Raw genomic sequence first — 20,462 nt, 5'->3', positions numbered from 1 at the left:
TGGTCAAATCTCAGTGATGTTTACATTTCATTTCATGCTTTCAGCAAATGATAGAGGATTAGCAGGGGATGCACTTCATGCAGTCATGCTTCGTTTTAAAACATGTGAACCTTGAGTATCGGGTAAAATGGTTCATTTTCAGTACAGGCCTTGATAAACCAAATATTATTTTTGTAAATCATTTTGAGTCATGTCCCGTTCCTTCGCTCACTCCCTACATTCCTAGAGTAACACCACTTCCTTGCAGTCATTCTTCTCTTTTCTCTGCATCCCTTTATCCCTTCCAGACAACAACCACCCTTCCACATATTACACAGAGACAAAGAATGTTAAAAGTTAACAATGACTAATAAATCTATATATTTGAAATAAATCTGAATTTGTCAACCTATTGAGTATGTTATTATAGAGCTGTCTCACATTAGGCAATGATAGACAAAGCAAAATGTATGATACCATTTCCAAGAATTATCTAAAGGGTCTATAATAATGTTTCCATGACGCACATATAGGGTGCAAGTCTTGATGCTGAATAACAGTGTCTGACTGGAACAAGCAGAACTTAGTAATGTGGCCAATGCAAACACACAGTTGAGTAACATTGCAGGGTCAGAAAGGACAAATGCTACAATATGAAAAAAAAAAAAGCCTAAAGCAAAAAACAAAACAGAAAAGAGTTTCCAAAGCCTCAATCCTGAGGGACAAGGTGGGAACTGAGTTCAGAACAAGGTCTGTAGCCGTGTCTTCCAGACCCTTCCCAAATGAAGCAGAATCGTACTACAATACTAGAATGGCACTCAGTACCATGCAAACGTCCACCAAGACCAAACAGTCCCTTTAAACTCAATCACATTGCACCAGATCCATGTATTATTCAGTTGGAAATCAGTGAAAATGTTAAAGAAAGTGAAAAACAAAATCCTGGCTACACCCAATGGTCCGGAGTCCTTCCTTGGGTCATAGCCCATCCCTCCACAAATTGTCATGGGATTCAGATGAGTGTTTTTTGAGTGATACTGCTAACAAACAAACACAGACGAAAACATAGCCTCATTGGCGGAGGTAATAGCGAGACCTGACCAACATTAAAGTTTATGTATGCCTTATTCATAACGGGAAAAGATACGGCATGTTTGCTTTGGACACATAAAGAAGCAGAGAGGCCCTATCACACCCTAAAACAATGTGTGTACAACATTAATAAATACGCAATGAGGCACAAAGAAGTTATAGTATAAACTAAGTCTAACCCCAACTGACAGTCATAACCCAGAACAGAATTATGCAGAGGCATAGTCACAGGTCGTAATGTTCCCACACTGAAGAAGCCCTCCCTGAATCATTGGCGCTTTTGAGAAGCTTCCCTTTGGCCATTTTTTAAATTTTATTTCATTTATTACTGATGGTAGCTGGGCAGCCAATGAATAGGAACAGTATGTACAAAATGATATAGTGTCATTAATAACAGAAAAGAAACGCTGTCTTGTCAGAATAAAAAAGCCAACTGTCATGTAGTGGGATTGGGTTTGCTGTAACAATTCGTTGATTTATTAATTAGTTGATCAACAGAAAATAATCTGTAACTTAATAATTTCTTTAGGGCAGTTGATTGAAAAACAAGATATTTTATGACATATTTTCTAATGTTCTATACACCAAACAATCACATGGAAGTATAATTGGCAGATTAGTAGATCTAAAGTTGTAGCATTAATGATGTTAGGTGTAAAATACTTAATTGATTAATTGACAATACAATCCAGAGAAAATCAGTGATGTCAGATTATTTTAAGGATGAGAATGTTTATTTTACTGAGTTAAACGTCCTCACTGGGGTAACTAGTCTTTACAGGCAAGGTGTTGGCTTCTCGTTTAAATCAAGGCTGAATATGATTCTTCAACATTGTGAGAAACAAGTTTACAAAAAATGTGATTCCAACCCAACATCAGACAGCCATTATGTTTGTATGACAATTTGCTGAAAGCATATTACTTGTGCTGCTTTCTAAATCCAAGGCTAAACCTGAAGGCAGAGGAAGTTACATACAGAGTTAACAACAAGATTTGGAGAAAAGAGTGAACACAAATACAGAGAGGCCCGCTCAGAAAACAGCTTTAAACAGAACCAGACCTGCCTGGGAAATAAACAGGAAACACATGTCCAGGACAGATGGGCACACAGACCAACGGACAGAGGAAAGAGCTCCCCAGTCTCTAGTCACCTGCTTAGTTTGAATTTAACACTGAAATAAGGCTGTATTTTCCTATATATGATGTGATTGTAAACATTGCGACTTATTACAATCCAACCACTACCAACATTTGTATTACAACTGAGGCCATAACATCCACATTGTACTGTACAAACCGTACAAAGTGTGGCTTTGTCCTGAGTAGTAATGGACCAGCACAGCCAAAGTTGGGGCTTACATTCAGTCTTGTTGAACTTCTAGTAGAGGTCTGTGCAGCACTGCTTTTCCAATTCCACACTGGTCTACTCCCACATAATTTCATACTATTATGTAGACTCTCACTCACCCACTATCCCACTCCAACCACTCCCACAGAGATTCTGATCACTCCCTCTGCAACACGGATCTATTGAAATCTGTACGCACTAGCCCGCAGGGAAAATAAGACACGTGTCCCTCATATATTGTATTAATCTAAATAACTTTGAATACAGTTGTTGATGACATGAACTGAAAATGAGCTTCAACAAAAGACTTAACATAAGAATTCCTGTTACTTTGAAACATCATTCTCTCATAACAGATCACCACTATCTTGATCTTTCAAGTGAAACCAAGAAAGAAATGTTGCTCGGGCCAAACGCGCTGCTCACTATGAGTGTGTCATTGGCAAAAGACAAATCAAGCTCTTGTAATGTGCTGAATATGTTTTTCATCTGGATATGCATCACAGAGCGAAACACATTCCACTCATAAGGCCACGCAATGTCTTTTACAATTGACTTTGTGTTGTTCCAAAGACCCAAACCAGCCAATGGTTTTCTAACGATCTTGTGAACTGTAGGGCAAATGAAAGTATAAATGACAACTGACAAAACAATTGTGTGGCTGCAGTAAACAGCCTCTCTGTTTATTATGCTGGAAACCTGAAAAGCTTTTACACCTTTCTAAAAGAAAAACGAAAAACTAAGAGATGAAGAATAGAGACTGTAAAACACCCAAAAGACAATAAGAGGTTTGAGATCATCTGCTTCACGTTTTCACTGATGTGATGCTACACCCCTGGGATATTACATAAATGTGCCAGAAGTTAAAGTGGACCTTCAAATTGTGGGTTCATGACATGCAGAGGGAGCCGGGACACCGTCGTCAGTTTCAGGAGGATTTAGGGAATGAGAATATACAGATCCGCAAAGGGAGAGCGGTACAAAGAGGAAATCCAATGTGAATGAGAAGAAGTGGACTCCATTACATTACAGCATGGGGGTGGGGTCTCACCTCCCTCCACTCAGCCAACAGGAAGCAAGCCAGCAGGATAATCAATAAGAGTTAATGCTGTTTGACTGAGTCCTGCACAACATGCTCATGAGCCAGCAACATTCATGCAATCAATGACCCTGTTGTACTACTGGGGTAAACTGGACTAAACTGACCGCTTTAACTCGTCTCCTTTCCCAAGCAATCCGGCATGTCTCATATATATAACTAAACTGTATCCACCAAGTTACCACCAAATCGGACAGACAGGACAAAAACATAAGAATACAACAATCAGCCTCAACATTAAATCAAGTTACCTGTTTTAACAAGTTACCGGTTTTAATGTAGATAACTTGTGTATGATAACAGTGTGTGTCCTCTTAGTGAATCCACTGTAGATTACCTGTGTATTTTTATAAACAAAGTTGCCTCCCTTAATACAGTACCAATGCACTAGCGTGTGTGGTCCTGAAGCTTGTACATGCCAAGTCGCAGCACATCATTCTGTGGCTTCATTTCCAGTGCGTGGCCTTTGTTATATGTCATGCCCTGCTCTCCCACTATTGTTGCTACTACAGCTTTTGTCAGGGAGAAAGGGTTGCATGTGCACAAACATGCACAGGGGGGAAACCAAAGCACACCACAGTATGATGTCCTGCAAAACCATCAAAGTAAACTGCCCCTTTCTTTCCCACAGTCTGTAAAAATCCTACCCAGCATGCAACTCCACAGTAGAAATTAAATACTGCGACCTGATTCGCTCAGCTCCATATGAAAAGCTGTAAAAGCAGCAACTTCACAAACAGCAATCTGGCAAAACATGGAGTATGAGAGAGGAGTTAGTTAAACATGCACTCCATGACCTCTCCTTTCTGAATAATAACCTGTCTGCTTCCAGACAGGTTGATATCAGGTTGGCAGGGGCCAGATGGGATGGGTGGACGTTTAGTTCAAACGCTAAATCTGCAATGTTTCATTCATGCAGAGGTCCGATTAGGAGGAATAATGCAAGATGGAAAGCTGGATAGAATTTCCTGATTGTCAGGGAAAAGGTATTCAGATAGTAGGCCAAAGTTTAGCAAACTTTGTGGACTGAACAGTTGGCCTTCTACCAACTATCAGAAGAATAAATACAGGCTAGGTATCAGGCTTCACAGAGTACACTGTGCTTCGCTTATTTGGGCAGATTTGTTTCAGAATACCCGTACAATGGCATTTAAGTACATTTATGTATTTTGTTTTCATACAGCAGGGTTCACATGGGACCATGTGTCATGCCAAATCCAAGGCGTTGTTGTGTTGTTCCAAGTTCTGTTATCCTGTTTGTTAAAGTTCACTGTTTGCTCTTCAGAAGGGTGAGTCGTGTTGCATGTAACACAGGGTGATGGGCCATGCTTGTCCCAAATATAACATATGTGTTGTTCAGTGTTTTCTTTAACAACATGTGGGAATAAGGTGGAATAAAGAACAGGAAAAATTACAGAAATAAAGTGGTTTCTTGAGGAAAAGACCAAGAAAACTACACTGAAACACACAAGATAGAAGAAATCAAGACTGGTAACCGGTTGTGTGGATGCAGACAATGACTAACCCTAACCCAACACTGGAATGGAACAGTTCATGTCATACTCCCTTGAGTAGTAGCGTGTAAAGGAAACTCATCCCATGCAGTTGCTCCAAAGTGATCAAGGCTTCCCTAAAATCCACCATCCTCCCTACACATTATCCACCCACACACAGCCCATAAGCAGGTTTTCGGAGAAAATATAGCCGGGCAGTCAAATGTGGAAAAAGCCAAATGATCAGCTTGCCCTGGACACTGTAAGCAAAGTCTGGAGCTTTCCAGACATATTTCTCTACCTAAGATGTGTTCCACCTTTAAAAAGCCACAAAATTGCCAGAGTCTCATTTGAGAATAGAAACGTGTAAATTTGTTTCGAATCAATTGTTTGAAATGAGTGTTAGGTCCCATTTTTGTTTAATCACCCACCTGACGGAGCTAAATATAACATCTGATCTCACCTGTGGTTTCCTCATCTTCCTCTTTTAGAACGTTGTTGTCATCCACATCATCCTCCTCATTCCCTTCTTTTGCCCCTCTTGTGTTGTCCTTCACCGGGACCACAGTGAAGCTGGTGGGCATTTTTACACCATGTGCTTCCTCTCAATGTCTCCTGTTTGTCACACTCTTATCTCTCTCGCTCTTTTCTCCTCCCTCTCTGTTCTGCTATCCCTCTCTCTCTTCCTCTGTCCAATAGCTGTCACTCTTCTCCTCTTTCTTGCTCTTGTTCGCAGCTGTTTGCTTTTTCCCCCTCCCGACTTACTGCCCTGATGTGCCAAACTCTCCTGGACAGACGTCTGGTCTTACTTCTGAGTTTTTGTTCCTATCGCTGGGATTCTACTGTACACCCATGTGACCCCAGCCCCCTCCCCGCACCGACTTTCCAAATAAGGAAGAGAAGAACTGCCCCGCCCCAATGGGGGTAGCACACACAAACACACACTGGCAGAAAACATGACATGCATTTGTGCTCATGTGTGTGAGCTCATACATACAGCAATTTCTGTGCCTGAGGCCAAATCCTCTGTCCGGGAATGTTGCTCTGTCTCACACACACACAACAAAAGCCAGCAGTGTGAGTCTTTGTTGAAAGAGAAGAGGAAGCCCAGAGCTGCTCCACATCTTCTCATTTCCTATACGGTGTTATTTGACCCCGTGTGCATAGTCTGAAGTGGGCAGGGCTGATTTAAAGACGTATACTGGCCCCCTACGCACACACCCCTATTGAGGGCTAGCACAAGTGCATGCACATGCTAGCACACACGTCCAACTTCTGCATTGTCCGCCTCATTAAAAATGTACTCCACAGTTTGGAGCTGTGAAAACACACTGGGAAACTGACGGCGGTATTGTGAGGAGGCAAGTGAGTAAATTCAAGTGTCAACTTTGTGCTTCTATCTCTTCAGAGCAACCTTGAAAATAGATAAATAATTGTAATTAAGAAGGAAAAAAATTTTCTTTGATTCAAAGCCTCAGTACATTTTTGTGGGGGCTAAAAGAGAATAAAAAATGTCAATCCATTTTTTCATTAAATACAATGTAATGTCCAAGGAATCCAAAAACACATTACATGATCAAATGTAAATTATTTAATTAATTTAATAGATTTTGATCTCATTTATTATTTATTCACCTTTCTCAACTATCTTATTCACATCCCTCTTCACCCTCTTCTATCACGCAGTGTATCATGATCAGTCAGCAGCAGTCTATTGCGGGTTATATCCAAATCTCTCAGGTGACCTTCTCTCTCGTCCAAAAACAATGAGCCATTTCCTCAGTGTAAAGAGTGCTCGGAAAGCGATACAAGGTATTAGATCTCAAGTAACCAACACCCCTATATGATGGGAAATGCAGCGAGAAACTCAGCTGGAGGAAAAAGCCCCTGCACACCAGGCAAATCTCCAGCTCTTTCATAACGCTGCAGCGCTCGAAGCCAATGTGTGCCAAATATCTAGAGTCCCAACCCGGAGCAAGTCAACCTTTCCCCCTTTAGTTTCCCCCAATATGACGACATACAAGATCAATACAGTCAACGGAAGGGTGGAGGCTGCGGGAAAGAGGAAAGGGAGGAGGTGGAGCTGAAGAGCTGAGAGGCAAAGAGACAGAGACCTGCAGGCAGAGGCAGTGATCAAGTTACAGTAACAAAGTTTTTTAGCATTGCAACTGAAAGATTGAAAGGAAGAGAGTTTGTTTCTGATGACTAAAGAAAGAATAAGAATAATTTACCTGACACCCCTGAGGTGTCCACACTAATTAATACTGTGTAAGCATTAAACTCAGCTATTTTTATCTGCCTATGAAAAAGAAGCACATTTCTGAGATTTTGGGAGAAATACTGTCTCTTAAATCTGTACTTCGCTACATAGGAGAAACATGATGAAATTCATTCGCCGCAACACTTGTCTAAAGCCTTACGTTTGTCAGTCACCCAATCAGATATTTCAGAAATAATTTGAAGCAAAAAGATGGGTGCATATCATTAATCAAAAAAGTGATTTGACAACTGTACATTCACAAACATTTTGTGGTCTTGCGAAGGATACACAGTAAGCACTTATCTACTCCCCGCTCAGATAAGCAGTAATGTAACTGGCATCCACTGATTACGTGGCCAGACAGTCTGACTGCTTCTCAAGAGCAGTCAATGCATCCAGGCCATGAGGACAAGGTCCCTTTCATGAGGGCGTTTACAACAATGCTAAAATGTTGTGCCATAAATATCTCTCTGGCAATGTTTCAACATGTCAAGTTTGAAGTATTTTTTTTTTGGCCAGAAGCATAATATGAAAACACAGGGGCATGAGGGTGTTGGACATAGCTTTAGATGCAGCTGTTACTCCAAAGTAAAGTTATAAACTTGGATAGCACTCGGTAAAGAGCATACCTCTGCCAAGGCACAACAGCCCCCTTTAATTCAATGAAGCTGCACCAAATTGTACACACTTATAGATCAGGGCCCAAAACATGCCTGATTTTTTCCCACCAAGATCCACAAATGATTCCCTCGGAAATAAATGATCAAAATTTAACAGGGTCTCTCCTGACATTTACCGCATAGTTCCACCAGGTTCTGTAATGGATCCAGTAGTTTTTACATGATGCTGCTGACTACCAAACAAAGAAACGCAGATGAAAACATAACCGCCTGTTATGTTGGAGGTTATGTAGCGGAGGTATAAATATCTGAAACATACAAAAAACACAAGTCTTAACAGGGACACTACTTTCTGCCCCACATTTAAAAAAGCATTTTTATCAATGACATAGTATGAGATCACACTTTCACAATAGATTAACTACCTCAGAAAGCCCCAAAATCTATAGCAGAACGTTTGCCGTCTACATATAGGAAAGTTTTAGACACCAACCCCAAAAAGTTATTTTCCCCTGCATTCATCCTGCTTGACTCACTGGAATTATAAAATGCTGGGGGTTTCTGTGCTTGTTGTTTGGGGATATTAATCACTGAGGATATATTCTTCATTAATAAAGGGAAAGGTATGACTTTATTGTGGATTGAATTTAAATGGATAAACTGTCTTTTAGCCGGTCACTCTACACTTATTAGTCCACAATGACAAGGTTATTACAGTTTTTAATTCTCTTGTCTCTCTAAGTTTTGTCCATTAGGATTCATTTATCAGATTCAGCCATATCCTGGCAGATCCTCTCAATTGTCTGTGAACGGCCATCTTTACGTCTGCTATAAATTCTGTTTGGCACTTAACGGGAGTTAAGTGGGGTATCATGTGCCACTCACTAAAAGTGACTTCGATCTGGCCACTCTACCATTAAGGCCTGATTGATGGAAGCTAACTGAGCCCTACCAGTCCAGTTATTCAGTTGACAACCAACTCTAGGAGTCCTAGTGGTTCCAGACTTTTAATTTTGAAATGACTGAATGTAGATTGATGGTAAAATGAATGCCAATTTTATCCATTTAAAATTAAATCTACAACAATAAAGTTCTCTCTGATGCCACTGTATACTCTATTACACAGTGATGCATTCCTCTGCCCCGAAAAGACTAAACCTTCCTCTACAGGCTCAGATTTCTAACACCAAAATAGGTATATTGATTGATTCTACAAGGGAAAATGGGAGGAGTCTGGACATGCATCAGAGACACTAAGTACAGCCCAAGGACACCAGCCGGAGAGTGGAAGGTTCAGTGTCTCTTTAGTAGGGGCAGAGTAGTGAGCTGAACAGTACAGTAATCAATAAGTACTCATCATGGGTGGGGCACTCACAAAACCCTTCTATTGAAAGTTTGTTTACATCTGCAGCTATACAGCATTAGTAAGTAAACTAATACAATATTGCTTTATTTGATCTAAAACAAAGTTAGATTTTTTAAATAGTTGATAAATATGAGTATTTCAAAATAAGTAATAACAAATCAATATCAATTAATAGTAAATGTATGAATAATAAAACAATGATACATACATTATAACAAAGCAAAACTTGAAACTTAAAAAAAAAAATGGCAGCAGCAATGTAGACAATTCAGAAAACATCCCTTCAAATGCCTGTGACATTGGCCCTGCTCAAGAGCATTTAATCTTCACTAGTGACTGACAGCGCCCTCTGGAGGTGTAGGAGAAAGGACAACCTCCCTGTGGGGATCTACACAGACTGCGTACACACTGTAAAACAGAAACACAACTGCATGAATCTAAGAGAAGTAAATCATGGTGGCTAACAGATGAGAATATGATCTGTTTATCATGTGGTGTGAGTTTGGGTCATGGCCTTCATCGCGTGACTTCTTTCCTTCTCTCTACACTTCCTCTTTCTCTTCAAACTGCACTGCATCGTTGCTTTTGAAGAACAGAGGTCAGAGGGTGAAGAAAAGAAAAGGATGTATTTGTATTGTACCATACTATGAGATTCTTTGGCTCAGGTGGGAGCAAATAATAATCCAACATCACTTAATTGGAGCAACAAGAGCATCAAACTTGAGTCCTTATTTCTCCTTATTTGTTGAATGCAAAACCAACCTATTAGTATTTTAGCTGTTCTGTTTGATATATTTGTCTCTTCTCGTCGTGCAGGAGCTGGCTGCAGACTAACAATGACCCTGTGTTGCCCCCATGAGATCAAAACTGGAATTTCACCATCAGGACAAATTATGAAAGAACCATTTGTTTTATATTTTGTACAGATGTGGAGCAACAGGTTGAAACGTAAACAGGCAGGAGCCGCTAATCAAAAACAACACGCAGCATTAACGGCACACCATGTAGGATAATAAGGAGTAAACTACCAAATGGAAATGCCACTTTTTCCTTTAAAAAGCACTGACGCAACTGAAGCTAAAGAGGAACAATACCAGTGAACACACCCAGTCAGACTTTCCTAACAGTGACTGAACATTTTCCTTTTAGACTCTACAACCAGCTCTGCTCCCAGGACACCACATGCACCTGAATTCTGACAATATACGACAATACTGTAATGCCCTCGGGTGTCATTTCATTTTAACAGTGCCATACTCATTGGTCTGAGCAATTTCAACACCTTTGTATGTACAATCCTGTTTGCATTGTAAAATAATAATAAAAATTACTATTCTTATATTACTCCCATGTTCATATTGTCCCAATCTTTCAAATTCCACTGGTTTAAGTTGTCCCTATTTTTATATATTTGTATCGCTTGTTTATATTTTCTTTTACCCCTTTGTTGCTGTAATATGGCATTTCTTTATTTCATTGTGGGACTAATAATAGGATTATCTTATTTTATACATTTCCATTACTGTTGTTTATTAGGGGGACCTTAGTCAGGCGAAGTCAGGACAGCAGCTAGACTTAAACAAAAATGAAGAATCTATATTAAGAAGAGTTTAGGTGATGTAATGATAAGAAAATTAGTCACAATCAGCTACCAAGGTCAATAAAAAAAACACACAAGTATGGCATAAGTATGTATAAATGCTACTCTGCATGATTTCAGGCAACGTGACATCTGTCATGACTTCACTGCACACATGGACGGCGACGCCTCATCTCAGGTAACAGCGCACTTGTCAGTCAGCCATTAAACACTATTTGACACAACAGGCTCATGTGACACTTTCCTCTCTTTCAAAGTGTTTACACTAAATACAGCATTTCCTTCAACCTGTTTTTCTGTAAATCCTGTGTTCTCGTTAAATGGAGAGACAGCAAAAAAAAGGAGAGTGGACAACACAATGCAAAATGATCTAAAATGGTCAATCCAGTTGGTCTGAATTTCCTTGTAAGTCAATGAAAGAAAGCAATGCTTGAGATAAACATCTTTGGAACGCTTGAAAGCAAGTGAGGTATAAAAGGCGTGTGAAACTCCCATTGGTGCGTTACAACCGTTTGTTCCTTTATCTCTCTTGACATGCCAGGTATCGCCGACGGGTACTTTCAGGACTCAACTCAACTCAGCTGACTCAAGTGTTTGGTCAGCTCTGTTCTTTTTTTGGGCAGACAGCTCAGTACGTCATGAGAGAAGCTGCAAATGACTGAAGATTCCACTGTATCAGTTCCATCTGTGGCATCTGACTGTATTTCGGTCATTTAGGCTGCTTGTGACAGCCGCGGGGTTACAAAGGTTATCCTAAGGCTCCTCATTCAAAAGACACACAGAACATGATACTCACGCAATGTGTCTCCCTACACATTTCTGACACCTGATATCCACCGCCAAGGAGGCCTTACTGTACCGAGATGTCTTTTCTCCACGTATATGGGGTAGACACAATAATATGAACACCTGAACTGGGTAATGCAGGAACTTAACACAAGATACATAAAAGAGGTGATTTTGTATTTTTGCATGTTATTCCCTTTTACAATGAAATAAAAGAAACTGAACTAAAATGAACCAGTATCTTTTGACATCGACAAGAATTGATCATAACATTCACAGTGGCAGCATTTATTGCAGGGCTGTTGTAAGGAGGAAATCCATCATCTATTCCAGTCCATGTGCCCCCTCCCTGTATGTACTACACTTATTGATTTACACAAGTATTCTTTGCCAGTTCCAGATGTCTTTTCAAATTTAGATTTTGCCCTCCTCAGACCTCGTTTGGCTTTATTTGGTTTTAAAAAACAGTATTAACTTGGTTTATTTAGACAGTATGACCCAAATAACACACAGTAAATTCCTTACTTAGTCACAAAATGCTGTAAACTGAAACTAACTATTTTCACAAGGTCCTGAAATAAAAATATATCAAGTTTAAACTTGTAATCATTCATATGGTATACAGATAAAACTATGATGTTCTGTTGTGTAAACTACAGAAAAATCCAGTCCTCTCACAGTTGTACAGTGGTGATACAGAGTGGGGTTTTTTTTACCTCACAAAGATATAGATTTAAGTTTTGGACCTGGTTCCCAACATTCTATCTCTCTCTATTTTGGTTCAGATTGGAATCAGGGAGCAGGCCAAGGAATTTTTTTAATCACCGTCATTATAAAAAGGCATAGATGGGGCATTTTTGAGATTTTCATTTATTTTTCTAGGCAATAATTCATGGCTCTTCATGAAGAAAATGTATATATTGAGGGGAATGATATCTATTAGTGTGTGCATTTTGGTGCAGTGTGAATGAATTTAAGGGGACTTATTGTGTCATTCTAGTTTTTATGAGAATTAGCACCTTCTCATTTATTGTGGCCGTGGCTCAGGAGGTAGAGCGGGTCATTCTGTGGTTTAATCTGTGTCATCTCCAGTCGGCAGTGTCCTTGGGCAAATTGCCAAAGTGTGTGAAGGATGTGCGATAGAGGAGCTCTATATAATAGGAGGGTGGTGTGAATGTGACTCATAATGTAAAGTTGGGATGGACTATCGCTTTTGTCCTGTGGCGTCTTTATGTCACTTCTTTAACAGCTTCACTGAAACTTTAGTCTGTTGGTTAATTTGCTCGCTCCAAGCCGTGGACTGGACTCTGCCAAAGACACATCTCTCTGTGACCACCAGTGAACTCCGTTTTTGTTGTTCAGATTCAGACTCTTCTCCAGAGAAATGATCAGCTGACTGCAGAACACCAAATACAGGAGATTCCCAGTTAAACTTTTGCTGCACATTAAATCAAATCTTGAGCTCAATCACCTGAGAACTTTGATCTTGGACCTTCATCATGTGGATCAAATAGTTTGTGTTAAATCAGGTGTCAAAATGTTTCAGCTCATTTCTGACAATAACAATATGACAAAAAAAAAATTGCTGCTCATCTCATTTGCAGGTTGTAAACATGAATTAGGCTACAGCTTAATTAATGTTAGGGGATTATTAGCCGTCACGAAAAACGGTAATATTTCTGGATTTTTCAAACAGCTGATTGTCATCTAAACTGAATTTTGACTGGTTTTTATTCATAACTTTATGAGTAATGAGATATGATTCATTCATGTGTCGAAAGGCTTCAGATTTGAAAAGCAGATTTGGCATGGTGGCAGATATGAGATGTTATCAAACCCCGACCTTTTTCATTCTAACACAAGCACCAGATGCAGAGAGCACTTTAGCCAGACAAACACAAGGTTTGGAATGTCAACTACTGACTCATGAAATTAACATTAATTAGTGATTATTTGTGGGATCTGCTAGTGCCAGATTCATTGGGGTTGGATTTAAATGAATCGGTGTATTTTTGCCTCTGTATCTGATCTGAGTCACTTACCAATTCAACCAAATCATTTTCCACGACACCGCACCCAAATAATTATCCCACGGTAGACTCTTGAGCAGGGAATCAACACTAGCAGAGCTGAGGTGGACAAAACACAGTAGAGTACAATAATGAAAGGATTTGAATATATTTGGTTTCTTTGAACCAATAATGGCCTTTCAAATTTCCCCCAATAATGACCCACTAGATTGGGGACATCTCTTATTCATCATCATGAATATATTCTGTGAATATTATGATTCAAACAACAAAAACACCACAAGAGAAGGATATAATGATCCAAACATTTTAAACAATGTCTGCTGAATATGATAATGTAAATCTTTGCTATTCAAACATTATCAGCACCTAGAGAGCAGTGTACAGTATTTTTACACCATAAGAAGTTTCATTTAAAATATCTCTATTGTTTAAAAAACTAATCTAAGAGCTCATAATCGATTACTCATGCTAAAAAACTCCTACATATACATACAAGTAACAGCTTCACAAATCCAATACAGGTCAGGATACACTTCAAGCTTGCTTTTCATCATCAACACTCCCACAACATAAAACCTTTGAATAGCACATGCATGCCAACCATGTCGTGTTGACAGCTGCAGCATAGTGTCAAACCTAATGGTCGATTTCTGTCACGATAGAGAAAAACACACAGCACACACACAGCACTTATGAACTCTATGGAATCAGAATAAGAGCGCCCCCTGGATCTCAGATGATGATATACGTATGTTTCGTGTCACGCGATCACAAGGATAACACAGGGTTATTTTTAAAAGGTACTGATAGCTACAGAAAACAGTGTCTGATGAGCCATGACAGCAGTTGGCAACAAAGTACAGTACTGTTCTTTACAAGTGAATTATGTAAATTATATGTTCAGCTTAAATGTTATGTTTGTGTGTTTTTATAATAACAGTGGCAAAGTCAGCAAAACTGAAAACTTGACAAATATTGTATTACATCAGGCGCTAAACATAAAAAAGGTCCTCATATTAAAAAAAAAGTAAAATCTGCTTTTATAACCACAAACACGTCACTCAGTGGTGTCCAATTGAGTTAAACTTCACCCATATAAGTTCCCTAAAAGAGGAAGAGAAAAACAAACCTCCTAAAACCCTTCTGTGTGACCAGTGAGGGACACACCCCTCCTCCTGAGTGCTGCATGTAAATAGCAAGCAACTGGAACAAACATCCCTCGCCGGCCGGGCAGGGGAGGCCCCGCACTGGGAGGCCAAAGGAGCAGATATAGGACGTCAGGGCCCAGTTGGTGCTCATGCTGACTTCTGGACTCCAAATAAAGCAAAGGGCAGCACATGATACCCAAGGTGCATGCCTTTTTAAACATGAATGTACACACGCATGCCAACGAAACGCTGTGTAGTGAGGACATTCTGAAGGCTCACTCCTACAACTAATATAGAAGCTGCGTCACTCTGCTCTTACATATTATGAATTAATTTGCTTTCTCTGATTGTCTAAAAACAATCTCCCTGCCAGGATCATGAAAAACAAAAAAAAACACACAAGCTATTAGTAAAGCAAATATGCTTATGAGAGTGAATGTTTGAGTGAGTGCATGGACAGAAGGTTTCACAATATTATTGCCCAAGTGCCTCAGCTGCAACAGGTTGTCTTCAAGCAGTGTTGCACAGTAAATATATACTAAAAATATATTGCAATATCCTGCAGCTAAAATTGTTATGTACAAAATTACATACCGTGCAGATACTTTAGGAGAGATAGCATTTTAATAGGAGGGGCATTTCCTGAGTTGGGTTGATGTGCGGCAGTGTGTGTGACCCTGTTCAGCTGGTGTTAACACGTGTCTCCAGAGATCTGATCACAAGTGGTCAGCTCTGAGTACATCAGTTCACACCTAACATTAGAATGTGTCTCCACATCTGTCTCCAGTGAATTCTGATCAGATATGCAAATACACAGGCGCATAATTTCTGTTCGTCAAGACCAAATTATTTTTTTAGCCGATCTGACGATGTGTCCTTTGTTAATGTGTTGGCATTTGTGGCTAAGATAGAAAGAGAAAGAGAGAGGGGAGGAAAAAAGGAGGGGTTGTTTTATTATCAAACTGCAGCTCAACAACATTGAGTAGGCCGTCCTTCAAATGTGGCCCAGGACACATTTGTGTTCACACCTTTAAAAGAATGTGAACACATAAGTCACAGACCACCTCCGTCAGAGTGATTGGATCTCAGACGTGTGCTCAATTTGTCTTGGATGTGCTAAAGGCACATAAACTACAATTTTATCGAGCATGGAAGTTCTTCCTCATGCTGATGGAGCTCAAACCCTCAAAATGAACAGAAATGATTCAATAAACCTCCAGACACTGAATGAGAAGTGGCTTGTGGCATTGTTTCAGCATTGGTATTGTGATATCTAAGCAGCTGTCTTATCAGTCATAATTTTGCTATCGTGAAAAAACGTACTGCTCAGTTTTTCCCAACCCCAAAGTGTTTGAACTGTCGCATCTAGTTTAAATCCGACACTTTCTGGAGACCCCTATCCCTGCAGAACCTCATTTAACTTTCACTGCTTCCTTAATCCCCCCATAAATCCAAATGTAATCTTAGTCATCCTCTGCATCTTAGGCAAGCACCATGGGGACATCCTCTGTTGTGCCATGACACCGACTCGTGTGATTTCATCTACTATTAATATATCCATTACATCTCTTGTTCAGACACTATGTTTTCAGAACAAATACTTTATACGTGGGGCTCGAAAACTTGTCAGATTATCACAAAGGATATTGATTTTGCAAAAAAATTAAATAAACATGCTGTAAAGTACCCTATGTGGTGCTATAAATGAACCTGATGAAGACTAAGCTGTCATAATCACTTTAGGGGAAAGAAAAGAAAAAGCAATCACATAGTTGATGAATATTTTATTGTTTTATCTTAAACTGAACTATTATTGTTTTCATCTTTTGTAACAATTTTGGCTAAAACATTATATTATTAACTGGTTTTCAATTGTTTTGGATTCATGAAAATCATTTCACCCCTCTCTGTGCCTCGCGACGCCCCAAAGGGGTCCCGACCCCTTCGTGAGAAAGACTGCTTTAAACAATACACTGTCATAATATATGCTATGCATTTTATACATTGTCAGCTACGGGGGACCATGGGGGCACTGGCCCCAGCTGAAATCTGATTGGCCTCTGAAGTTCCCCTGTCCTTTTTTCTTTTTTTTTAAGTACACAATTTGCTTGAACAAGGAACAATTTCCTAAATGTGTTCAATGATGTGTGGCTTTCGCCCAAGAGTTAACAGGAAACAAGAAATGGCCCCCCTGATTTACAAAGATCCTAGATCCGCCACTGGCTAGCTTACAATAATCATGCTCATATTCACTTTGCATGACTTCACTCACAGTTTGGTCTTTGCCTCACTCAGGCTGAACAAGGAAAAAGAAACAGGTCTGCCTTTTTGCAGGGTATTTATGGTCTGGGCGAGTTAGAGAAACAAACAGCCAGTATCACTCACACAGTGTCCACTTGTCTACACTTTCCACTTCTTCATAACGGCCACTGCCACTTTACAATACTTGTTACTCAATCTCACACTAAACATTTGCAACCTTGATGACGCAGATCAGCGATACATACAAATATAACAACAATGTGTCACGTAACCCCATTAGCAGCTGCGTCATGCACAGTGTTGAGGTGATTTAACCAGCTACAGAGCTCAAGTCGAAGAAGAATACAACTTTAGACTCACATTATTAAGCCTTAAAACGACTTTCTTTATTGGTGACATAAAAAATATAAAGAAAACCATCTCTCTGTATGTTTTTTATGGTGACTTTCAGATTTATCCAGAACCTTCTGGTGCTCCCTATTTGAGACAAAACTGCCATGATCAGCAAATACAGAAAAGAAAGAAGAACCTATTCCAACGGCCTGCTGGTTCACACAAGTTCCTCCTTGTTACTGAGAAGTAGCCTGTAGCCTTGCAGAGGAAAGGCCTGCTCATCCAGCATCTAAACTCATTATCTGCTACGGTAATCAACTTTATCATTGAGGAATTTCATTTAGCAGAAGCATCCAGCAGCCTATCAGAAAATTTATCACCAAGATAACCCTGCTATCAGCCTTGTATCGATTGCTATGCAATGTCTGCAGTAGAGGAAGGAAATGAAACAGAAATCCAGGGCATATAACTCACAGAACAAAAAGGTCCAAGTTTAATAATTAAATACTTATGAGACACAAAGTTTTCATTATCCTGTGATAATATACAGTCCTGTGTTTTTTTAATACCGCACTTTCACATGACCGCAAGAATCGCTGTTACAGGCTTTAAGTGTCAAATCCACCGTCCAAAAGCCACATTTTTACAGTATCCATGCTAGTTAGCACTTCTTTTTAAGAATCTGGATTAAGTGTTTAGTCTTAAATACAAAAGTAGCAGTAAATACCCATCTTCCCAGAGGCCAAAATTACATCTTTTACAGTCCAAAATGTTTACTTTACAGAGAATTAAAACAGCAAAAATACAAAAGCCTCATCCTTTTTCAAGGGAAATGGACAAAAGCTTTCCATAAACACCGGTTGCCAGTCAAAACCAAGTCCAGCTGACTATTTTATTATCTTATTTCCTCAAATAGTGACCGGGTATGAGTTTCTTTCCCATCTTTATTCAACAGCGTGGTCTTTATTTCATGGTCAGATTTTGTTATGTTTTCTCCAAAACCCCGCCCTCTCTCTCAAACAGCCGACTCCGGCCCAAAACCTGTGTGTCACCCACAAGGAAGCAGCGACAATTTCAGTGGTCAACGTCATACCTGGCATTCTATTGGTTTTTACAGTGCTCAGAGGCAGCCAGAGTACGAGGAGAAATATCCAAACAGGAGCACAGGATGTTTGTGCAGAAACAGAACATCTGTGAACAGTCACCGCTCTGAGCAGGAGCAGAGTAAAGATTTGGGGGAAAGAGTTATAAAATCTAAATTTGACATAAAAAAAATCTAAATTATTGCATTAAGGCTTTTGTCTGAGGCAGGGTTGTACCGGAAAAAAGGCCTTTATTACAAATTTCCTGTTTGATAAGCAGAACTGGTTATATTCTAATATGAAGACTTGTTTACCTTCTTGTCTCACACACACACACACACGCGCATACACACGCACGGATGGCTGTGTTGAACACGCCGAACCAGATTAAGGGAAGATATGTCAAATTGATGACAACTATGCCTGTTACTATGAGTGCAGTGAAAAGTAACGGGCCAATTAACTACTTTATCAGACCAACTGATTAACAAACATGTGGAAAAGCGATGTTTTCAACCGTTCGGTCAGCAGAAGTGTCACAAATCTAGCAAACTGCCCCTTGCAGAGGCAGTGCAGACAGTGAGTCACAGCAGCAGATGATTGGAGGACTGATACTGACTCATGTCTATGTTCTTCTTTCTCTCACTCAGGAACATATTTACATTTCAGATTTAATTCCAGTGACGCATTACTGACGTTTTTGGTGACAGTTATGAACATTACTGATGCTGTTCTGGAAACGGTGTTATAACTGTAATGTCAGATTCTCAACATCATGTTTTATGAAGAAAACATGATGTAATGGAGCCTCCTTTATCCATTGTTTACAGTTTTATTGTATTTTAATCACATTTATTTTCTTTTGATTTGTGTGAAACAAAGTGAATGTTTATTGTTCATTTTGTAATTCCTAATTCTCCTCCAAATGAAGAGGAAATATTTCCATACAGGGCTCAATGACTTAATCAAGCAAACATTGTCTATCTTAGGGTATAGAAACAACAGGATTCTAAGCATAAGTCAAAGCTGATTTCTGTAATGATGCCACAACATGAGTGGTGTTTGTGTCCACACTCTTCTTTGGAGTCATGTAACAAATTCTCAGGAGATTAAAATGTTTTCTGATGAAAGATCACACGATGTGTTGTCACAGAGGAAAACACAGGACCTTTGCGGTCGGGGGGGGGCAACCCTCTGGAATAGTTCTCCTGAGGAGTTCAGATTAGAAACTTCTTTTCAATGATGCTGTGTTTATGATAAGGACGAACACAAGAACAGCACCCATACACAATCAAAAGTGAACGCACACCTTATTCTTAGCTTAATCTGACTTAGACTGAAACTCAATCTATGCATTTAAACTGAGCAGTCATGTGCCAACCTGTCCTTGTATAATAGAAGAGGGAATCATGTGGAAGACATTGTCGTGGCCCTCCAGCTCTGTGCTAGCCACGCTACCAGTTACACTCACTTTACTCTCACGGGATGAGGTAGTGGTTTATCCAGTCCGAAATACATCACTTCTGATTTGGTTTTATTATACCCATGCTGCAAGTATGCAAGCAGTGTCTGAATCACTTCCTTTGTCCTGAAATCCACAATCTCGAGCCATGAAAGATAAAAATCAAGGCACATGCACGAATTTCGCAGTGAACAGAAGCATTCAATTAACATAATCTTTATTTCATCCAACGTTGCCAAAGTAAAAGAGAGTCCACACATTGGAACTCATCATCTGTTGATATATTTCAGTAGATTTAAGTAGATAAACCCTTAGTAGATTATATTTAGGGCCAGAAGCTGACTTGTTGTGCACCAAGCATTTCGTAATGACCCTGGGGCAGTGGGAAATTTCCCTGTTGGATTTAACATAACAGGCCGACACACGATGTCAATAGCAGCACAACTATGATCCCCAGGGTCATCTGTCTACTTTTTCCCCATCCGTATTTTTTCAGTTT

At 39.7% G+C, this 20,462-nt stretch overlaps 1 protein-coding gene across 5 annotated transcripts in view; it reads right to left on the bottom strand.

Moving 5' to 3' along the window:
- The window catches only part of slc12a7b (solute carrier family 12 member 7b), a 62,836-nt gene that overhangs the window by 40,858 nt on the left and 1,516 nt on the right, over nucleotides 1–20,462 (bottom strand). The window contains exon 1 of one of the 5 annotated variants that reach the window (XM_035142187.2): nucleotides 5,475–5,878. The exons of the other annotated variants lie outside the window; for them this stretch is intronic. Coding sequence (XP_034998078.1) covers nucleotides 5,475–5,595 — 121 coding nt within the window. The 5' untranslated portion in view covers nucleotides 5,596–5,878. Of the gene's footprint in view, nucleotides 1–5,474; nucleotides 5,879–20,462 lie in introns of those variants that run through there. 5 annotated transcript variants of the gene reach the window in all.

Source organism: Hippoglossus stenolepis, chromosome 19, assembly GCF_022539355.2.
Source record: "Hippoglossus stenolepis isolate QCI-W04-F060 chromosome 19, HSTE1.2, whole genome shotgun sequence".
In the NCBI taxonomy this organism is placed as follows: Eukaryota; Metazoa; Chordata; class Actinopteri; order Pleuronectiformes; family Pleuronectidae; genus Hippoglossus; species Hippoglossus stenolepis.
Note: the sequence above shows the minus strand (reverse complement) of the source record. Positions and strands in the feature narration are given on the sequence as shown.